Below are 18508 nucleotides of genomic sequence, written 5' to 3'. Positions count from 1 at the left end.
TTTATTTTTTTTGGGCTCCAAAAATCACTGCAGATGGTGATTGCAGCTATGAAGTTAAAAGATGCTTACTCCTTCGAAGAAAAGTTATGATCAACCTAGAGAGTATATTCAAAAGCAGAGACATTACTTTGCCAACTAAGGTCCGTCTAGTCAAGGCTATGGTTTTCCAGTAGTCATGTATGGATGTGAGAGTTGGGTTGGAAAGAAGGCTGAGCACCGAAGAATTCATGCTTTTAAACTGTGGTGTTGGAGAATCTTGAGAGTCCCTTGGACTGCAAGGAGATCCAACCAGTCCATTCTGAAGGAGATCAGCCCTGGGATTTCTTTGGAAGGAATGATGCTAAAGCTGAAACTCCAGTACTCTGGCCACCTCATGCAATGAGTTGACTCATTGGAAAAGACTTTGATGCTAGGAGGTGTTAGGGGGCAGGAGAAGGGGACGACAGAGGATGAGATGGCTGGATGGCATCACGGACTCGATGGACATGAATCTGAGTGAACTCTGGGAGTTGGTGATGGACAGGGAGGCCTGGCATGCTGCGATTCATGGGTCCAAAGAGTTGGACATGACTGAGCGACTGAACTGAAACTGAACTGAAGTCTTGGTGAGAAAAAGGCAGCTTCCAAGAGGACTCATGCCAGTGAATATTCCCCAGAACTATCACCACAGTGTTTTGTACCTGCAGTGAGATATAGCCACCCTCCAATTCTTCAGGATACCCTCTAGTACTCGCAGCTAAGTCTGCCCCAGCCTCTTAGGAGGGTACTGCTTTTTCTCCTGGGTCTTGGTATACGCGAGACCTTATGTGCATCCTTCAAGAGTACAGTTTCTGTTTCCTCCAGTCCTGTGAAATTCCTGTGATCAAACCTCAGTTCAGTTCAGTTCAGTCACTCAGTCATGTCCGACTCTTTGTGACCCCATGAATTCCAGCACACCAGGCCTCCCTGTCCATCACCAGCTCCTGGAGTTCACTCAGACTCACGTCCATCGAGTCAGTGATGCCATCCAGCCATCTCGTCCTTGGTCGTCCCCTTCTCCTCCTGCCCCCAATCCCTCCCAGCATCACAGTCTTTCCCAATGAGTCAACTCTTCGCATGAGGTGGCCAAAGTACTGGAGAGTCAGCTTTAGCATCATTCCTTCCAAAGAAATCCCAGGGCTGATCTCCTTTAGGATGGACTGGTTGGATCTCCTTGCAGTCCAAGGGACTCTCAAGAGTCTTCTCCAACACCACAGTTCGAAAGCATCAATTCTTCAGCGCTCAGCTTTCTTCACAGTTCAACTCTCACATCCATACATGACCACTGGAAAAACCATAGCCTTGACTAGACGGACCTTTGTTGGCAAAGTGATGTCTCTGCTTTTGAATATGCTATCTAGGTTGGTCATAACTTTTCTTCCAAGGAGCAAGTGTCTTTTGATTTCACGGCTGCAGTCACCATCTGTAGTGATTTTGGAGCCACAAAAGATAAAGTCTGACATGGTTTCCAATGTTTCCCCATCTATTTCCCATGAAGTGATGGGACCAGATGCCATGATCTTCGTTTTCTGAAGGTTGAGTTTCAAGGCAACTTTTTCACTCTCCACTTTCACTTTCATCAAGAGGCTTTTGAGTTCTTCTTCACCTTCTGCCATAAGGGTGGTGTCATCTGCATATCTGAGGTTATTGATAGTTCTCCCGGCAATCTTGATTCCAGCTTGTGTTTCTTCCAGTCCAGCGTTTGTCATGATGTACTCTGCATAGAAGTTAAATAAGCAGGGTGACAATATACAGCTTGATGTGCTCCTTTTCCTATTTGGAACCAGTCTGTTGTTCCATGTCCAGTTCTAACTGTTGCTTCCTGACCTGCATACAGATTTCTCAAGAGGCAGGTCAGGTGCTCTGTATTCCCATCTCTTTCAGAATTTTCCACAATTTGTTGTGATCCACATAGTCAAAGCTTTGGCATAGTCAATAAAGCAGAAATAGATGTTTTTCTGGAACTCTCTTGCTTTTCCATGATCCAGAGGATGTTGGCAATTTGATCTCTGGTTCCTCTGCCTTTTCTAAAACCAGCTTGAACAGCTGGGAGTTCACGGTTCACATATTGCTGAAGCCTGGCTTGGAGAATTTTGAGCATTACTTTACTAGCATGTGAGATGAGTGCCATTGTGCGGTATTTGAGCATTCTTTGGCATTGCCTTTCTTTGGGATTGGAATGAAAACTGACTTTTTCCAGTCCTGTGGCCATTGCTGAGTTTTCCAAATTTGCTGGCATATTGGGTGCAGCACTTTCACAGCATCATCTTTCAGGATTTGAAATAGCTCAACTGGAATTCCATCACCTACACTAGCTTTGTTCGTAGTGATGCTTTCTAAGGCCCACTTGACTTCACATTCCAGGATGTCTGGCTCTAGGTGAGTGATCACACCATCGTGATTATCCGGGTCATGAAGATCTTTTTGTACAGTTCTTCTGTGTATTCTTGCCACCTCTTCTTAATATCTTCTGCTTCTGTTAGGTCCATACCATTTCTGTCCTTTATTGTGCCCATCTTTGCATGAAATGTTCCTTTGGTATCTCTAATTGTCTTGAAGAGATCTCTAGTCTTTCCCATTCTATTGTTTGCCTCTATTTCTTTGCGCTGATTGCTGAGGAAGTCTTTCTTATCTCTTCTTGCTATTCTTTGAAATTCTGCATTCAAATAGTTACATCTTTCCTTTTTTCCTTTGCCTTTCGCTTCTCTTCTTTTCACAGCTATTTGTAAGGCCTCCCCAGACAGCCATTTTGCTTTTTTGCATTTCTTTTTCTTGGGGATGGTCTCGATCCCTGTCTCCTGTACAATGTCATGAACCTCTGTCCATAGTTCATCTGTCACTCTGTCTGTCAGATCTAGGCCCTTAAATCTATTTCTCACTTCCACTGTATAATCATAAAGGATTTGATTTAGGTCATACCTAAATGGTCTAGTGGTTTTCCCCACTTTCTTCAGTTTAAGTCTGAATTTGGCAATAAGGAGTTCATGATCTGAGCCACAGTCAGCTCCTAGTCTTGTTTTTGTTGACTGTATAGAGCTTCTCCATCTTTGGCTGCAAAGAATATAATCAATCTGATTTTGGCGTTGACCATCTGGTGATGTCCATGTGTAGAATCTTCTCTTGTGTTGTTTGAAGAGGGTGTTTGCTATGACCAGTGCATTTTCTTGGCAAAACTGTATTAGTCTTTGCCCTCCTTCATTCCGCAGTCCAAGGCCAAATTTGCCTGTTACTCCAGGTGTTTCTTGATCCTACTTTTGCATTCCAGTCCCCTATAATGAAAAGTACATCTTTTTTAGGTGTTAGTTCCAAAAGGTCTTGTAGGTCTTCATAGAACAGTTCAACTTCAGCTTCTTCAGCGTTACTGGTTGGGGCATAGACTTGTATTACTAGGCTGCCACAGCACAGGAGCAGCTGAGAGGAGCTACCCCCACCTGAGGCCAGAGGCAGTGGCCAGGAGGAGCTGCCCCACGCCCGAGGCCAGAGGTGGCAGCTGGGAGGAGTGACCCCATGTCCAAGGAGCGGTGGCTGCGCGGGCACAGGAGGGCCTAGGGGAGCTATCCCACGTTGAAGGTCAGGAAGGGCGGCGTTGAGGAGATACCCCTCGTCCAAGGTAAGGAGCAGTGGCTGCACTTTGCTGGAGCAGCTGTGAAGAGATACCCCACATCCAAGGTAAGAGAAACCCAAGTAAGATGGTAGGTGTTGCAAGAGGGCAGACACACTGAAACCATACTCACAGAAAACTAGTCAATCTAATCCCACTAGGACCACAGCCTTGTCTAACTCAATGAAACTAAGCCATGCCCTGTGGGGCCACCCAGGACGGGTGCACATGGTGGAGAGGTCTGACAGAATGTGGTCCACTGGAGAAGAGAATGGCAAACCACGTCAGTATTCTTGCCTTGAGAACCCCATGAACAGTATGAAAAGGTAAAATGACAGGATACTGAAAGAGGAACTCCCCAGGTCAGTAGGTGCCCAATATGCTACTGGAGATCAGTGGAGAAATAACTCCAGAAAGAATGAAGGGATGGATCCAAAGCAAAAACAATACCCAGCTGTGGATGTGACTGGTGTTAGAAGCAAGGTCTGATGCTATAGAGAGCAATATTGCATAGGAACCTGGAATGTCGGTGCATGAATCAAGGCAAATTGGAAGTGGTCAAACAGGAGATGGCAAGAGTGAACGTCGACATTCTAGGAATCAGCAAACTAAAATGGACCGGAATGGGTGAATTTGATGACCATTATATCTACTACTGCGGGCAGGAATCCCTCAGAGGAAATGGAGTAGCCATCATGGTCAGCAAAAGAGTCCGAAATGCAGATCAAACCTCACTGGCCTGCAAGCAGATTCTTTGGGGGCTACTCCTCCTGTTGCCAGACCCCCAGGCTGGGAAGCCTGACATGGTGGCTCAGAACTTTCTCTCCTGTGGGAGAACTTCTGTGGTATAATTATTTGCTAAGTGTATCCCATACACCCTGTGTACGAGATTTCATTTTATCACGATTGTGTCCCTTCTACCATCTTGTTGTGGCTTTTTTGTCTTTGGATGTAGAGTGTCTCTTTTGGTAGGTTTCAGTGTTTGTTTGCTGTTTTGTCAGTGGGGTTCAGCAGTTAGTTGTGATTTTGGTGTTTCCATAAGAAGAGGTGACCTGGCTTCCTTCTACTCTACCTTCTTGTGTCCTCTCAAAAGGGAATTTTCTTTTCAGAACTGGAGAACTGGAGGCAGGTAACTGGCTGCTGGCTGATTGCTGGCCATCTGCACTTACAGTGCCAGACTCTGTCTCTTCCACTCTGATGCGGGATGGTGGGAAAGGAGGAGGCAGCTGCTGTTGCCAGACAGCTCCTCTGCTATCTTTTTACTTTTTAAATGTGGCTTCTAGAAGATTTAAAATTACATATTGGTGCACATTATATTTCTCTAGGCTAGCTCTGATCTAGAGTGCCATGAGGTGTGGGAGGTGAAAGAAGAGGCTGTAACAGGCCAGAAAATGTTAGAACATGCAGGGCTTGTGATAAGGAAGGGGAAACTGTACATTTAAAAAGTATTGGCTAAAAGCCTTCTAAGTGCCAGACAGACACTATTCTGGTCATTTGGAATACGTTATCAATGAATGATAGTATTCCTGCAGAGTTTACACTTTAGAGAAGGCAGTAGGGGAAGGGTGTCAAGAAACAACAAAAACAAATAAGCAAACACAAATACTAGCATGTGTTGGGAACATTGAGAGCTATGGAGAAAAAAGAAAAGTTGAGCCAGGAATGCTGGGGGTGTGTAGTGGAGTGAGGATCTTTGCCTTCTGTTAAGGTAGGATGATTGAGGTTGACCTATTAAGGTTTATTTTGAGCAGAGAATTGAAGGAGCTGCAAGCCTGAGCCACATGTTTATCCGGGGTAACTTTTCAGGAAGAGGGACACAAAGCAAATACTTAAGGAGGAGAAGGCCTGGTGTGTTATAGGAAAAGTAAGGGTGGTGGTATGGAGCAGAGTGAGTTTTGAGTATAGTTAGGAAGGAATTAAGAGACAGAAGGGAAAGATGCAGGTCTCATGGAGAAGAGTAGAAGCTGGAAGACCAGATAGAAGATTATTTCAGTAGTCAGATAAGAAATGAGAGCAGCTCAGATCAGGGTAGAAATAGTGTTTGCTGTGAGGAATAGTTAGTTTCCGGATGTGTTTTGGTGGCAGAGTGAATAAAGTTTTCCTGGTGTGAATATGGCTTTTGAGGTGGCAAGGATGACTCCATGTTTTTGGTCTGAGTAACTGGAAGGAAGGAACTGCCAGCTCTGCTGGGAGGGCAGATTTGGGATGCAGATGAGAAATGGTCCCCAAAGAATGAGTGAAGATAGAAAAATCCAAAGATTGAGCCTTGAGGCAGGTAATGTTGAAAGATTAGGGAGGAGGAATAAGCGGAGACTGAATCGCAGCTATTGAGATAAAAGAAAAATCAAGTGTGATGTCCCTGAAAGCCACGTGAAGAAAGGTTATCAAATAGCAGGAATGGGTAAATTTATCAAATGCTGCTGATAGGAAAAAGATGAAGTCTGAGAGCTGACCAGCAGATTTACTAGAGATAACTTTGAGAATAATTTTGGTGGTATTGGAAGTGGGTTGCTGACAAACTTTGATTTGGAGTGAGCTGAACAAAGAATGAAGACCAGTTGGAGACAGTGAAAATATATAACTCTTCAAGAGGTCATATTTCAATGAAAGTCAAAGCATTAAGACCATCAGTAAACAGAATTGTGGTCAAGAAGTTTTTGTTTGTTTGTTTGTTTTAATGGGAGAAATAATAGCATATTTGTGCACTGAGATGCAATGATCCAGTAATGAGAGATGGTTTGATTTTTAGAGAGGGTCAAGTGTCACAGTGACATCTTTGACTAGGTAAGAGTTACAAGATCCAGTAAGTGGATGAGCAGGGGAAAACATCTATGATAGCAGTTTTCAAAGTGTGGCTTCAGTGTCACCCGGAACTTATGTAAGAAATGTAAATTATCAGGCCCTATCTCAGATGCCTTGAATCAGAAACTCTGAACCCTATCTTATACTACTCACAAAATTAAATTGAAATGAATTGAAGACCTAAATGTTAAGACATGAAACCATAAAACTCCTAGAAGAAAACTTGGGAGAAATACTTATTGACATGGGTCTTGGCAGTGATTTTTTTTAATATGACACTGAAATCACAAGCAACAAAATACAATGGTAAACAGATGGGACTATGTCCAATTTAAAAGCTTCTGAATGCCAAAAAGAAACAGTCAACAAAATGAAAGAGCAGTTTACAGAATGGCAGAAGATATTTGCAAATCATGTATCTGACAAGGGGTTAACATTCAAAATATATAAAAGCCCCATACAACTGAATAGCAAGTAATAATCATCTAATTGAAAAGTTGGCAATGGGCCTGAATAGACATTTTTCTAAGATATTCAGATGACCAAAAGGTACATGAAAAGGTGCTCAACATTAGGGTAGTGCAATCAAGACCACAATGAGATTACATGTCAGCCATTCCATCAGAATGTCTATCCTCCAAAAAAAACAAAAAACAAAAAACAACCAGATAACAGATGCTCATCAGGATGTAGAGAAAAGAGAAACTTTGTGCAAGGTTGGTGAGAATGTAGATTGGTACAGCCTCTATAGGAAATACTGGAGGTTCGCAAGAATAAACAAAATCACTATGTCGAAGAGATCTCTACACCCCCATGTCCTTTTTTTGCAGCATTATTCACAACAGCTGAGACATGGAAACAAACTGTATACTCACTGAGGGATGAACAAAGAAAATGTGGTATATTTAGAAACAATGGAATATGCTACAGCCATAAAGTGAAGGAAATTCTGCCATTTGTAACAACACTGATGGACCTTGAGGGCATTATGCCAAGTGAAATAGGTGAGAGAAAGACATATACTGTTTGGTCTCATTTATATGTGGAATCTAAAACAGAACACTAAACTCATAGAAACAGATCAGATTTGAGGTTGCCAGAAGTAGGGCATAGAGGATAGGGGAATTATGTGGAGGTGGTTAAATGTATAAACTCCCAGTTATAAAATAAGTAAGTACTGGGGATGTAGTGTACAACATGATGACTGTAGTTAACAATCCTTTATGGCGTATTTGAAAGATGCTAAGGGACAGGTCCTAAAAGTTCTCCTCACAAGGAAAACATTTTTTTCTGTAACTATGGTGATTTTCTGTAACTAAGTTGATTGATGCTGAAGCTAAAGCTCCAATACTTTGGCCACATGATGCAAAGAATTGACTCATTGGGAAAGACCCTGATGCTGGGAAAGATTGAAGGCAGGAGAAGGGGATGACAGAGGGTGAGATAGCTGGATGGCATCACCGACTCGATGGACATGAGTTTGAGCAAGCTCTGGGAGATGGTGGACAGGGAATCTTGGTGTGCTGCAGTCCATGGGGTCACAGAGTGGGACACAACTGACTGACTGAATGGAACTGAATTGATGAGGTGATGGATGCTAACTAAACTTACTGCAGTAATGTTTGCAATAGATACATATGCCATTGTGCTGTACATTTAAACTTATGACATCAAATGTAATTTTATTTCAGGAACACTGGAAAAGAAAATGAACTAAAGATGTTCAGGCAAAAGATCTCTTGGGAGGACAGATAGACCGCCATCAAATCTTAGAACTGTGCTGTGTGGAAGAGATTAGATGACGCCCGAACAGTTCCAGAGAAGGATAAATGAAAGCTACAGGTAGATTAATTTCAAAATTTAAGAGAAAGAATTTTTTCTAATTATCCTTTGTCCACCAGTGGAATGGGTTATGTTGGGAGCACCAGTCAACAAGCTCAGTAGAGGCTGGAAGATACAAAGATAGAAAGGGGGACTGAGACACCAGTACTGAAATGTGTGTATAATTTCAAGATAGCTACAAACCCCAGATTACGACGTCCCAGACTGAGGACTTTTAAAAAAGAAACTCTAGGGTGGTGCCATGTAGTCTGTTTCAAGAAGCCCTCCAGGTGCTGCTATGTATATTGTCAGAAATAGCAAGAGAGGAGAAAAGAGTTTGGGGAATGGTAAAGGGGGGTATGCCTGGAAGTTCTCTGCTGAGGCTTCAGTTTTGTCAGTGAATAAGGAACTGAAGTTACCTACTGAAAGTTGACATGGAGGGGAAGGTTCATGAAGAGCTAATGAAGGTTTTATGTAGCAAAAGTAAGATCAGATTTTCACTTACACACATATAGATTGATCTTGTGATAGTAAGTTCAAGGAACAAAGGATCTCATAAATAAAAAGATGTTTCATGATTTTATGGAGGCTTACTCAATAGTGAGATAGACTAGTCTATAACTGAATGACAGCCTTTTAAATATTTGAAATGCTCACGTAAGATTTTCTCTTAAATGGTTAGACATACTCAGTTGCTTCCACCATTACATATGTGGGCATTGCTTTCCCAGTTCCTATACTCTTCTGTTGGTGCTTTCTGGTCAGAGTTCCCCTGAAAGTATTGTGCCCAGAACTGGACACACTGACCCAGACATGACCTAACAGAAATCAACGTCAGGCTAAAGAGATTATTTTATATAAACTGCTACAAAGCAAGGTCTCTATTCTCCATTCCTCAAAACATGTAAGCATCTACTAAGTAGATGCCTATGGTAAAAAGTCCAAACAGTACAGAAAGGTATGAGGTAGACAGTAGGTCTTTTGATTCATACCTCAGAGGTGGTCACTCAGCTTCTTTCCAGAAACTCTGTGGCCATAAAACATAAATATGCTATTCACAGACAAACTGCTTTACTTCACATAATTTTCTGATTTCCACTTTTGTCATAGACATTGTTCTATACTGGTGTATAGACACTGATTTGAATTAATGAACCTTATTTAGACTTCCCCACACCACTGAGAATTTTAGCCGTTCTTAAGTTTTGACCTGTTATGAACAAATCCAGGATGCACTGAGGCTAATCTGCAAAGTATTTTCAGTTCTCAAATGTAACCCTACTATTCCAGCCTTCTCCACTCTTTGCCTATGAACTATCAACACTCTGCCTATGAACTATTCTAGTTATCTACTCATCAAAATCATGAAAAACAATGCAAAATAAAAATAAGCAGCTCACAATGCCAATAAAATATTTTTATGTAGATGCAGATGTACTAATTAGTAATTCAGCACTCTTCTAAGGGGCTGAGTTGCAAAGCTAGAACTTTTCTAATATGCCCATAATTCTCTGGAGAAACTCTGACATACTCAGAGCTCATCACAGTATTCACTTATTGTTGTAGCTTAGAAAAGGAGTGAAGAACCAGGAAATTGAGAAGTATTCCAGGAAGAAATGGTCAGCAAAGTCTTCAAGGATGAGCTATGAGGAAAATTATATTGTTGGCTTTGCTTAAGGAGTGAATGGTGGGCAATAAAATAAGTGAACTGTATACTTCATTTGAGAAGTTAAAAATGAGGTTGCAAGAAAACACTACTGAATCAAGAAAATAACTTCTGTAATTTGGAAAGCAAAAGTAGGAAGTCAAGAAATACCTGGAGTAACAGGCAAATTTGGCCTTGGAGTACAGAATGAAGTAGGGCAAAGGCTAAGAGAGTTTTTCCAAGGAAACGCACTGGTCATAGCAAACACCCTCTTCCAACAACACAAGACAAGGTTCTATACATGGACATCACCAGGTGGTCAATACCAAAATCAGATTGATTATATTCTTTGCAGCCAAAGATGGAGAAGCTCTATACAGTCAACAAAAACAAGACCAGGAGCTGACTGTGGCTCAGATCATGAACTCCTTATTGCAAAATTCAGACTTAAATTGAAGAAAGCAGAGAAAACCACTAGACCATTCAGGTATGAAGTGAAGTGAAGTGAAGTCGCTTAGTCATGTCCGACTCTTTGCAACCCCATGGACTGTAGCCTGCCAGGCTCCTCTGTCCGTGGGATTTTCCAGGCAAGAATACTGGACTGGGTTGCCACTTCCTTCTCCAGTGGATTTTCCCAACCCAGGGATCTAACCCAGGTCTCCCATATTGTAAGCAGATGCTTTTACCATCTGAGCCACTAGGGAAGTATAACCTAAATCAAATCCCTTACGATTATATAGTGCAAGTGACAAATAGATTCAAGGGATTAGGTCTGATAAAGTACCTGAAGAACTATGGACGGTGTTCGTAACATTGTACAGGAGGCGGTGATCAAGACAATCCCCAAGAAAAAGAAATGCAAAAAGGCAAAATGGTTATCTGACAAGGCCTTACAAATAGCTGAGAAAAGAAACGAAAGGCAAAGAAGAAAAGGAAAGAAAGATTTACCCATTTGAATGCAGAGTTCCAAAGAATAGCAAGGAGAGATAAGAAAGTCTTCCTCAGTGATCAATGCAAAGAAATAGAGGTAAACAACAGAATGGGAAAGACTACAAATCTCTTCAAGAAAATGAGAGATACCAAGGGAACATTTCATGCAAAGATGGGCTCGATAAAGGACAGGAATGGTATGGACCTAACAGAAGCAGACGATATTAAGAAGAGGTGGCAAGAATATACAGAAGAATATACAAAAAAGATCTTCATGACCCAGATAGCCACGATGGTGTGATCACTCACCTAGAGCCAGACATCCTGGAATGAAAAGTCAAGTGGGCCTTAGGAAGCATCACTACAAAGCTAGTGGAGTTGATGGAATTCCAGTTGAGCTATTTCAAATCCTACAAGATGATGCTGTGAAAGTGCTGCACTGAGTATGTCAGCAAATTTGGAAAACTCAGCAGTAGCCACAGGACTGGAAAAGGTCAGTCTTCATTCCAATCCCAAAGAAAGGCAATGCCAAAGAATGCTCAAACTACCACACAATTGTATTCATCTCACATACTAGCAAAGTAATGCTGAAAATTCTCCAAGCCAGGCTTCAACAGTACGTGAACCATGAACTGCCAGATGTTCAAAGTGGATTTAGAAAAGTCAGAGGAACCAGAGATCAAATCGCAAACATCCATTGGATCATCAAAAAAGCAACAGAGTTCCAGAAAAACATCTATTTTTGCTTTATTGACTATGCCTAAGCCTTTGACTGTATAGATCACAATCAACTGTAGAAAATTCTGAGAGATGGGAATACCAGACCACCTGACCTGCCTCCTGAGAACTGTATGCAGGTCAAGAAGCAAGTTAGAACTGGACATGGAACAACAGAGTGGTTCCAAATTGGGAAAGGAATACGTCAAGGCTGTATACGATACACCCTGCTTATTTAACTTATATGCAGAGTACATCATGAGAAATGCTGGACTGGATGAAGCACAAACTGGAATCAAGGTTGCTGGGAGAAATATCAACAACCTCACATATACAGACGACAACACCCTAATGGCAGAAAGCAAAGAACTAAAGAGACTCTTGATGAAAGTGGAAGAGGAGAGTGAAAAAGTTGGCTTAAAACTCAACATTCAGAAAACTAAGATCATGGCATCTGGTCCCGTCACTTCATGGCAAATAGATGGGGAAACAATGGAAAGAGAAAGGCTTTATATTTTGGGCTCCAAAATCACTGCAGATGGTGACTGCAGCCATGAAATTAAAAGACACTTGCTCCTTGGAAGGAAAGTTATGACCAACCTAGACAGCATATTAAAAAGCAGAGACATTACTTTGCCAACAAAGGTCTGTCTAGTCAAGGCTATGGTTTTCCAGTAGTCACGTATGGATGTAACAGTTGGACTATAAAGAAAGCTGACTGCTGAAGAATTGATGTTTTTGAACTGTAGTGTTGGAGAAGACTCTTGAGAGTCCCTTGGACAGCAAGATCCAATTAGTCCATCCTAAAGGAAATCAGTCCTGAATATTTATTTGAAGGACTGATGCTGAAGCTGAAACTCCAGTCCTTGGCCACGTGATGCAAAGAACTGACTCATTTGAAAAGACCCTGATGCTGGGAAAGATTTATGGTGGGAAGAGAAGCGGATGACACAGGATGAGATGGTTGGATGGCATTACTGACTCAATGGACATGAGTTTGAGTAAACTCTGGGAGTTGGCAATGGACAAGGAGACCTGGCGTGCTACAGTCCATGGGGTCGCAAAGAGTCGACACAACTGAATGACTGAACTGAACTGAATTTGGAAACCACCGTACTTTTGAAGGAACAAGAAAAATTCCTACATTTCAGCCTTGACATCCTTAGATGTCTACCAAGAAAGAAGGATAGTAAGGCATAGCATATATTACAGGGTAGTGAAAACAATCATGGTGTACAGAGCCAGAGAACCCTGGGTTCAGATCCATCACGTCGTCTGTGGCTGTTTCATGCACAGAGCTGAAACGCTGCTTCAGAGTCCAAGAGCCATACTTATATATAACCCAAACAGCTCTGTATTAATGCTGAAGGGTAACTGGTTTATTATTTACAGTTAGCCGCTCATTATCTTGAAGACAATTCCTTAGATACAAACACATTCATTCTACATTCTCTTTAAACAGGCAAGAGATACACATTACTAAAGGGACTGAGAAACAGACTACAGTGGGGAGTAATTCTGAGGGAAAAATGATCTTTCTATAAGAAAACAAACCACATTCCTATAAAGTTAAGAATAAAAACCAGTAAGAAGCTTCCATTTTTTTTATTAAAAAAAAATCAACTCATGTAAAATAATTCATCAAATCATAAACAGGTGTAGAAATAAAAAGTCAAATATCAGTTTTAAAAATATCTGACACACTATAATGTGTGTATACGGTCTCTTAAATAATTTAAGATTAGCTCCATATTCAACACTCAGCTTTTCTTACATTGTTGCAAACCCAAATATTGTTCTAACCATACAGTCATTAATGGTCTTTTTAACAATACAAAGATGGAACTCAAACAGAACTCCTCTTGGCAGTGCCATCGTAACTTCTGCTGCATTACCAAAAACAGTGGGTTTTCAAGAACCGGATCTTTCTAAGCCCATTTTTATTTCTAAAACTTCACTATTCAATTATATTCATTGTAGAAAAATGTGAAGAAATGGAAAAATAAAATTAGAAATTACCCAGTATCCCTCTTCCCAAATACAATAACAGAAGAGTATTTCTTTCTATTCTTTGTACATAACTATGTAGAATTTTAAAACAAAAATTAGTACTGTAAAATGCTTACATATCCTCATTCCATATTTACAGCAACAATGTCTTTTGTACATTATGTGAAGCTATGATGTTCAGCTGGCTGCTTCACAATCTAAGAGCTTGACCATGATTTACCTTCATGTGTTAGATATTCAGATTGTTTTGAATATTTGCTATGATAACTATGTTTATACATCCTTCTTTATTCATAATTACTTATATGTATCTCTGATAATTCCTTAAAGATAAATTCCTAGGAGTTTAACCAGCACAGAGTATTTTTTAAGCCTTTGATACATTTTACCAAACTGCCCTCCAGAAAGATTATACCAACTTACAGTCACACCAGTAAATAGTCTAAGAGCTTTTCTTCTTCAAATTCCTTGGCAGCACAGGAATATTACTGATTACCTTTATTGCTACAAATTTAATAGGGGAATGGTGAAAGGTGTCTTCTTTTTCTTTTCTGGAAGTGTAATTTGTTTTCCTTCAATTATTTGAAGCAGTCCAAGTCTCTGAGAAGGCATTTCTGATGAGTGCAATGCCTTATCACTTCTTCCTTGGGCAGCAAGGGCACGAAAGCTGCATGTCTTTTCTATGTTTTCTCAAGCAGGAATTCCCAAAAGGACTGGAATTTCAAAGTCTCCTGGTCTTCTGAGCAGCCATGCTATTTTAATGTCTTGGTAACAAAACAGAAAACTGGGCCATTTTCTGAAAGGAAGTAGGCACAGATTATGATTAATCAAAAACTGCTACAGGCAGGAATTCTCATGCTTGGGGGCCTGATAGTCACCTGGAGTGCTTATTACCACTTTGATTTTTATAGAGTGAGACTCCTGGGATATACACTGATAAACTCTCCAGAAAATTCTCATGTTCACTGAAAGTTTAATAATCACTAACCACATATGGAGTTTTGAGCATAACTCTTTTTTAACTATTAGTTCCTCATTCTCCTTTCATGTAAAGTGAGGTTTAGAATGTTTATCTCAGAGGACTGTTCTGATTCTCACTTATCTCCACCCTTGCCCCTTTACATCCACTAGGACATATTTTATACACCAACCGCTAGCCTTTGTCTTATTCTGCTGAAAAATGTCATTGAAATTTTAATATGTGAGTATCTCCAAATAGACCAGGAGCTTCTCCATAACAGCATCTTACATATCTGTGTAAACCATAGCTTGACAAATAGTTGGTGCTTGTTAAGTGATTCTGAAATGAATTAGTGAATTAATGATACACACTTCAGTGTTCAGAGAGCTGAAAATACTGCCTTGGAATAAGGGATTTTTAGTGTGGTATTCCTTATATGTTACAGAATGGAGGCCATGATTCCCAATTTTGTCTAGAGTAGCAATTCTTCATTTTCTCTCTTCTACACATATTAACCCTTTTAAAAAATGCCGTTTTACATACACTTTCAGAAGCTTCACAGAAGGAATAGAGAACACCAATCTACTATCCAAACATTTTTACTTAAAAATGAAGCTAAAATAATAAATTTATTCCTTGACAAATTATCTTTGAAAGTTCAAGGGACTATGGTCAAATTGGCTTAGTCAAATTCTGACCAAGGGTCAGAAACCTTAAAAAAACAAAAAACCAAACCCCAAACCTCACCCTCCCATCCTGCAGGTAACAGCCTCAGCAGTACCAAAAGTATGAATCACATTTCCTGCCAGTCAACAGTGTGTTTGTTTAGATATGCCAAAGTCATGCTGTTACACTCACTACCAGATGCAGCTGTTTCTGTTTAAAGTGATAGTCTCCAATTCCTAAACCTTATTTTCTGTTCCCCTTTTCTTCATCCATTTAAAAGAGCTGCCTATATTTCAATTATGATGAAGTAATTCATGAGGGAAGGGACCTATCATTAAAGAACATTTATCTCCTGAGCAGATAGGCTGAAACCAACAGATGTGTTTCCTGCTCCTTATGGATTTAAAATCTGGTAAGGAAGACAGATTACAAAATGCCAGTATTCCTGACTTTGCCAGTCCTCAAGGCTGAGACACATTTTATTACACTGGTTTTCTGGAGCCTGCTTGTACCAGCTTGTAAAAACCCATTATGTATATCACTTCCCAGCTTACCAGTGGCTTCATGTTGATAGCTTGAAATGGGCTGTGCAAGAGCATTTATACCATGGCAGTCAGCAAACGACAAATCATGGCTCTTCCACGCCCAGCAGTTGGCAGTCCTTTACTACCACAGTACTGCCATCACACTGAAACAGTAGCTGTCATTCCAGGGCTCCTCAGCAGTTATTCAGGTTGAGAGGGCTTTTATCAACTTTTCAAATCCTCTCTCAACTCTAAGACCTAAGAGTAGAGATGTATCCTAGGAGACCTTTGGATATGCTGGCTACCCTCTTTGGATACTAGGTGAATGTAACATCTGATCAATTTCAGCCAACTCCTTATCTAAGGTGGTTAGTCAAGAGACGTAAGAGGTCCAGATAAAAACCATACATCTGAGCTCAGCCATCAGTTCAAATCATATTCTGGGAATTAATACAAGAGTTGAAAAGCTACCAATCTGCAACCCGCCACATGTTTATTACTGTCTTAGTTTGTCTGATGCAACATTAACTGTAAGTAGACAATCCCTGGCACCACTTTGGTATTGTATGCCAGTGTTCTGGCTTTAAAGGCTGCAGGACTTAGCATGGATCTGCCAAAGAGAAAACAGCCTTGTCTGCAGCATAATACAGAGCAAACATCACCAATCTTCTGACGTAAAATTTACGGATACACTGCAAAGCAGGACAGTGTCAAGAACCTGATAGATTAGATAATCAATCTCCTTCACCTCAACTTTTAGTGCTCTTGCGTTACCAGCCAGAATATCTCTCTTCCATTTATGGTTAGTATGCTAGTAAATGACATGAAAACATGTAGAGAACATCTAGTCTCGTATAAAATACATGAACAGATGGACCAAGGGTCCAATGCAAATTAGAGCAAAGGGCAGCTGAGAGTCTAGGAAGTGTCTGCTGGCAGATGGAGACGATACTTACCTTCATGTTATGGAGGGTTTCTGACCATTCCATGGATCCTATCTGAGGTATGGTAGTGAGAAGTAAGCTTTTGGCTTTATTGGCATTTTCTTTCAGGGTCTTTAAGACCCGGTCCACTGAAACCTAGAAAAAACAACAGCACAGGCTATTACCAGCAATTTAAAATTCCACTGCTTCTCACAGAACATTTTTTTCTGAGTTCCTACCTGATCTGTTGAAGTCAGTTTACTCCCCAAGAACTTGAACCCAAGTTCTGCACTTATTAGGGGAGAGGTCATAGAGAAATCCAATGACATCTCTGAAAAGCACAACTAGTTTTCAACATGGTGTCTGAGAAACCTTTTCAGTTGTATAATGTGTTGGCATGGCCTAGAAAGTTTGTGGCTCTTCTCATGTCCACAGAATGGATTCCAGTTTTAAAACTGTTGCTATACTGGACAAATCAGAAGATAAGAACATTTCCCTTTAGAGAAGCCTTTAATAAAAATAATGGAATCAAAGTATCACCATTTTTATAGTCCCAGTGAATTAATGGATGGGCTATTAACATCACAAAACCAGAAACCCAAACCAAACAAACAGTCTACTTTCATGAGTTTCCTTGTGGATTATGATGTCAGAATTAGATCAAATCTCTGGATCCTGCTGCCAATTTACAGAAAATATAGAACACTGCGAAACTGGATAAACCATCCTAAGGAGATGATTTCAGCAATTCAGACTGTGGGAAACTCCATAGGACAAATGACCTAGTTTCTTTAAAGAACACCTGGAAGCAAAAAATCATGCTACCTGAGATAGCTAGAAAATTGAACTTTGCCCGGATATATTAAGGAATTATTGTTGGAGTGTGATAACAGCAATGTGGTTATGTTAGATGTCTCCTAGAATGTTCACAGATAAGATCATGGATCAGCATGTAGATGAAACATGGTTGGCTTAAAATCGTTATGTTTATGACTGAAGTTGGATGTTGGATTCACAGAAGCTTACCCCACTGCTTCTGTGTATGACTGAAATTGCTTCCTAAGGAAGCTTAAGGAAGTTGAGTATAAGACAGATGACCAGAAAGCGTACTTGTCATGCTTAACTATGCTGAGAAGAAACCCAAGATTCAGGGGCACCATGATTATACCTTCCTATTCCTTCCTAGACCCCTCCCACAACATGGAGATGTGTTTACAACAAAATGATAAGCACCGTAGCAGAGAGGAGTGCCATCACCGTGGGAGGGATCACAGCAGAAGGAGGCGGCCAGCTGGGTGCCTGCCAGGTAGGAAACTCCAAATGCAGCATTGTGAAACAACCAGGAGATTTACCTTATATTTTCCTCTTTTCTTCATACTTTGTGACTGCTATTTCTATATAGATTCTGACCTCCTTTACCTCTGTGTTTTTGCTGCTGCACTCCACCCAGAAAGTCCTTTCTGCTTTCTCACGATAAATTCTCACTTGGTCAACATCCAGCTTAAATCTCAAAAGATTTCTTTGGAAACTACATCCCTCCACCATTCCATCACACCTATCATCTGACTACGACCTTCTTAGAAGCCAGTACTATACTGTGCATGCTAAGTCACTTCAGTCGTGTCCAACTCTGTGCGACCCTATGGACTGTGGTCCACCAGGCTCCACTGTCCATGGGATTCTCCAGGCAAGAATACTGGGAGTGGGCTGCCATGCCCTCCTCCAGGGGATATTCCTGACCGAGGAATCGAACCTGTGTCTCTTATATCTCCTGCAGTGGCAGGCGGGTTCTTTACCATCAGTGCCACCTGGGAAGCCCCAGCACTGTACTAGTGGCTCCGTATTTATCATGTTTAATCCTTCCAGGAATCCTAGAAGGTCAGAAATGTA

At 40.9% G+C, this 18508-nt stretch overlaps 1 protein-coding gene and 1 long non-coding RNA gene across 5 annotated transcripts in view; one reads left to right on the top strand and one right to left on the bottom strand.

The window, feature by feature from the left end:
* The first annotated feature begins 3587 nt into the window (after window positions 1-3587).
* Window positions 3588-17924, top strand: LOC132659298 (uncharacterized). Its single transcript, XR_009599560.1, has 3 exons — window positions 3588-7425; window positions 8113-8263; window positions 17805-17924. It is a non-coding gene; the product is annotated as an uncharacterized LOC132659298 (long non-coding RNA).
* The window catches only part of MTAP (methylthioadenosine phosphorylase), a 42266-nt gene continuing 36881 nt past the window's right edge, over window positions 13124-18508 (bottom strand). For 2 of the 4 annotated variants that reach the window (XM_042243493.2, XM_027964587.3), the window contains 2 exons: window positions 16652-16774; window positions 13124-14340 (listed from right to left, as the gene is read on the bottom strand). In XM_042243493.2, coding sequence (XP_042099427.1) covers window positions 14302-14340; window positions 16652-16774 — 162 coding nt within the window. In that variant the 3' untranslated portion in view covers window positions 13124-14301. Of the gene's footprint in view, window positions 16775-18508 lie in introns of all 4 variants that reach the window. The other 2 variants (XM_060411003.1, XM_060411004.1) reach the window with 1 other exon arrangement.

The sequence above is a fragment of the Ovis aries genome, chromosome 2, assembly GCF_016772045.2.
Source record: "Ovis aries strain OAR_USU_Benz2616 breed Rambouillet chromosome 2, ARS-UI_Ramb_v3.0, whole genome shotgun sequence".
NCBI classification, from domain to species: Eukaryota; Metazoa; Chordata; class Mammalia; order Artiodactyla; family Bovidae; genus Ovis; species Ovis aries.
This window is presented reverse-complemented; position numbering and strand designations above follow the sequence as displayed.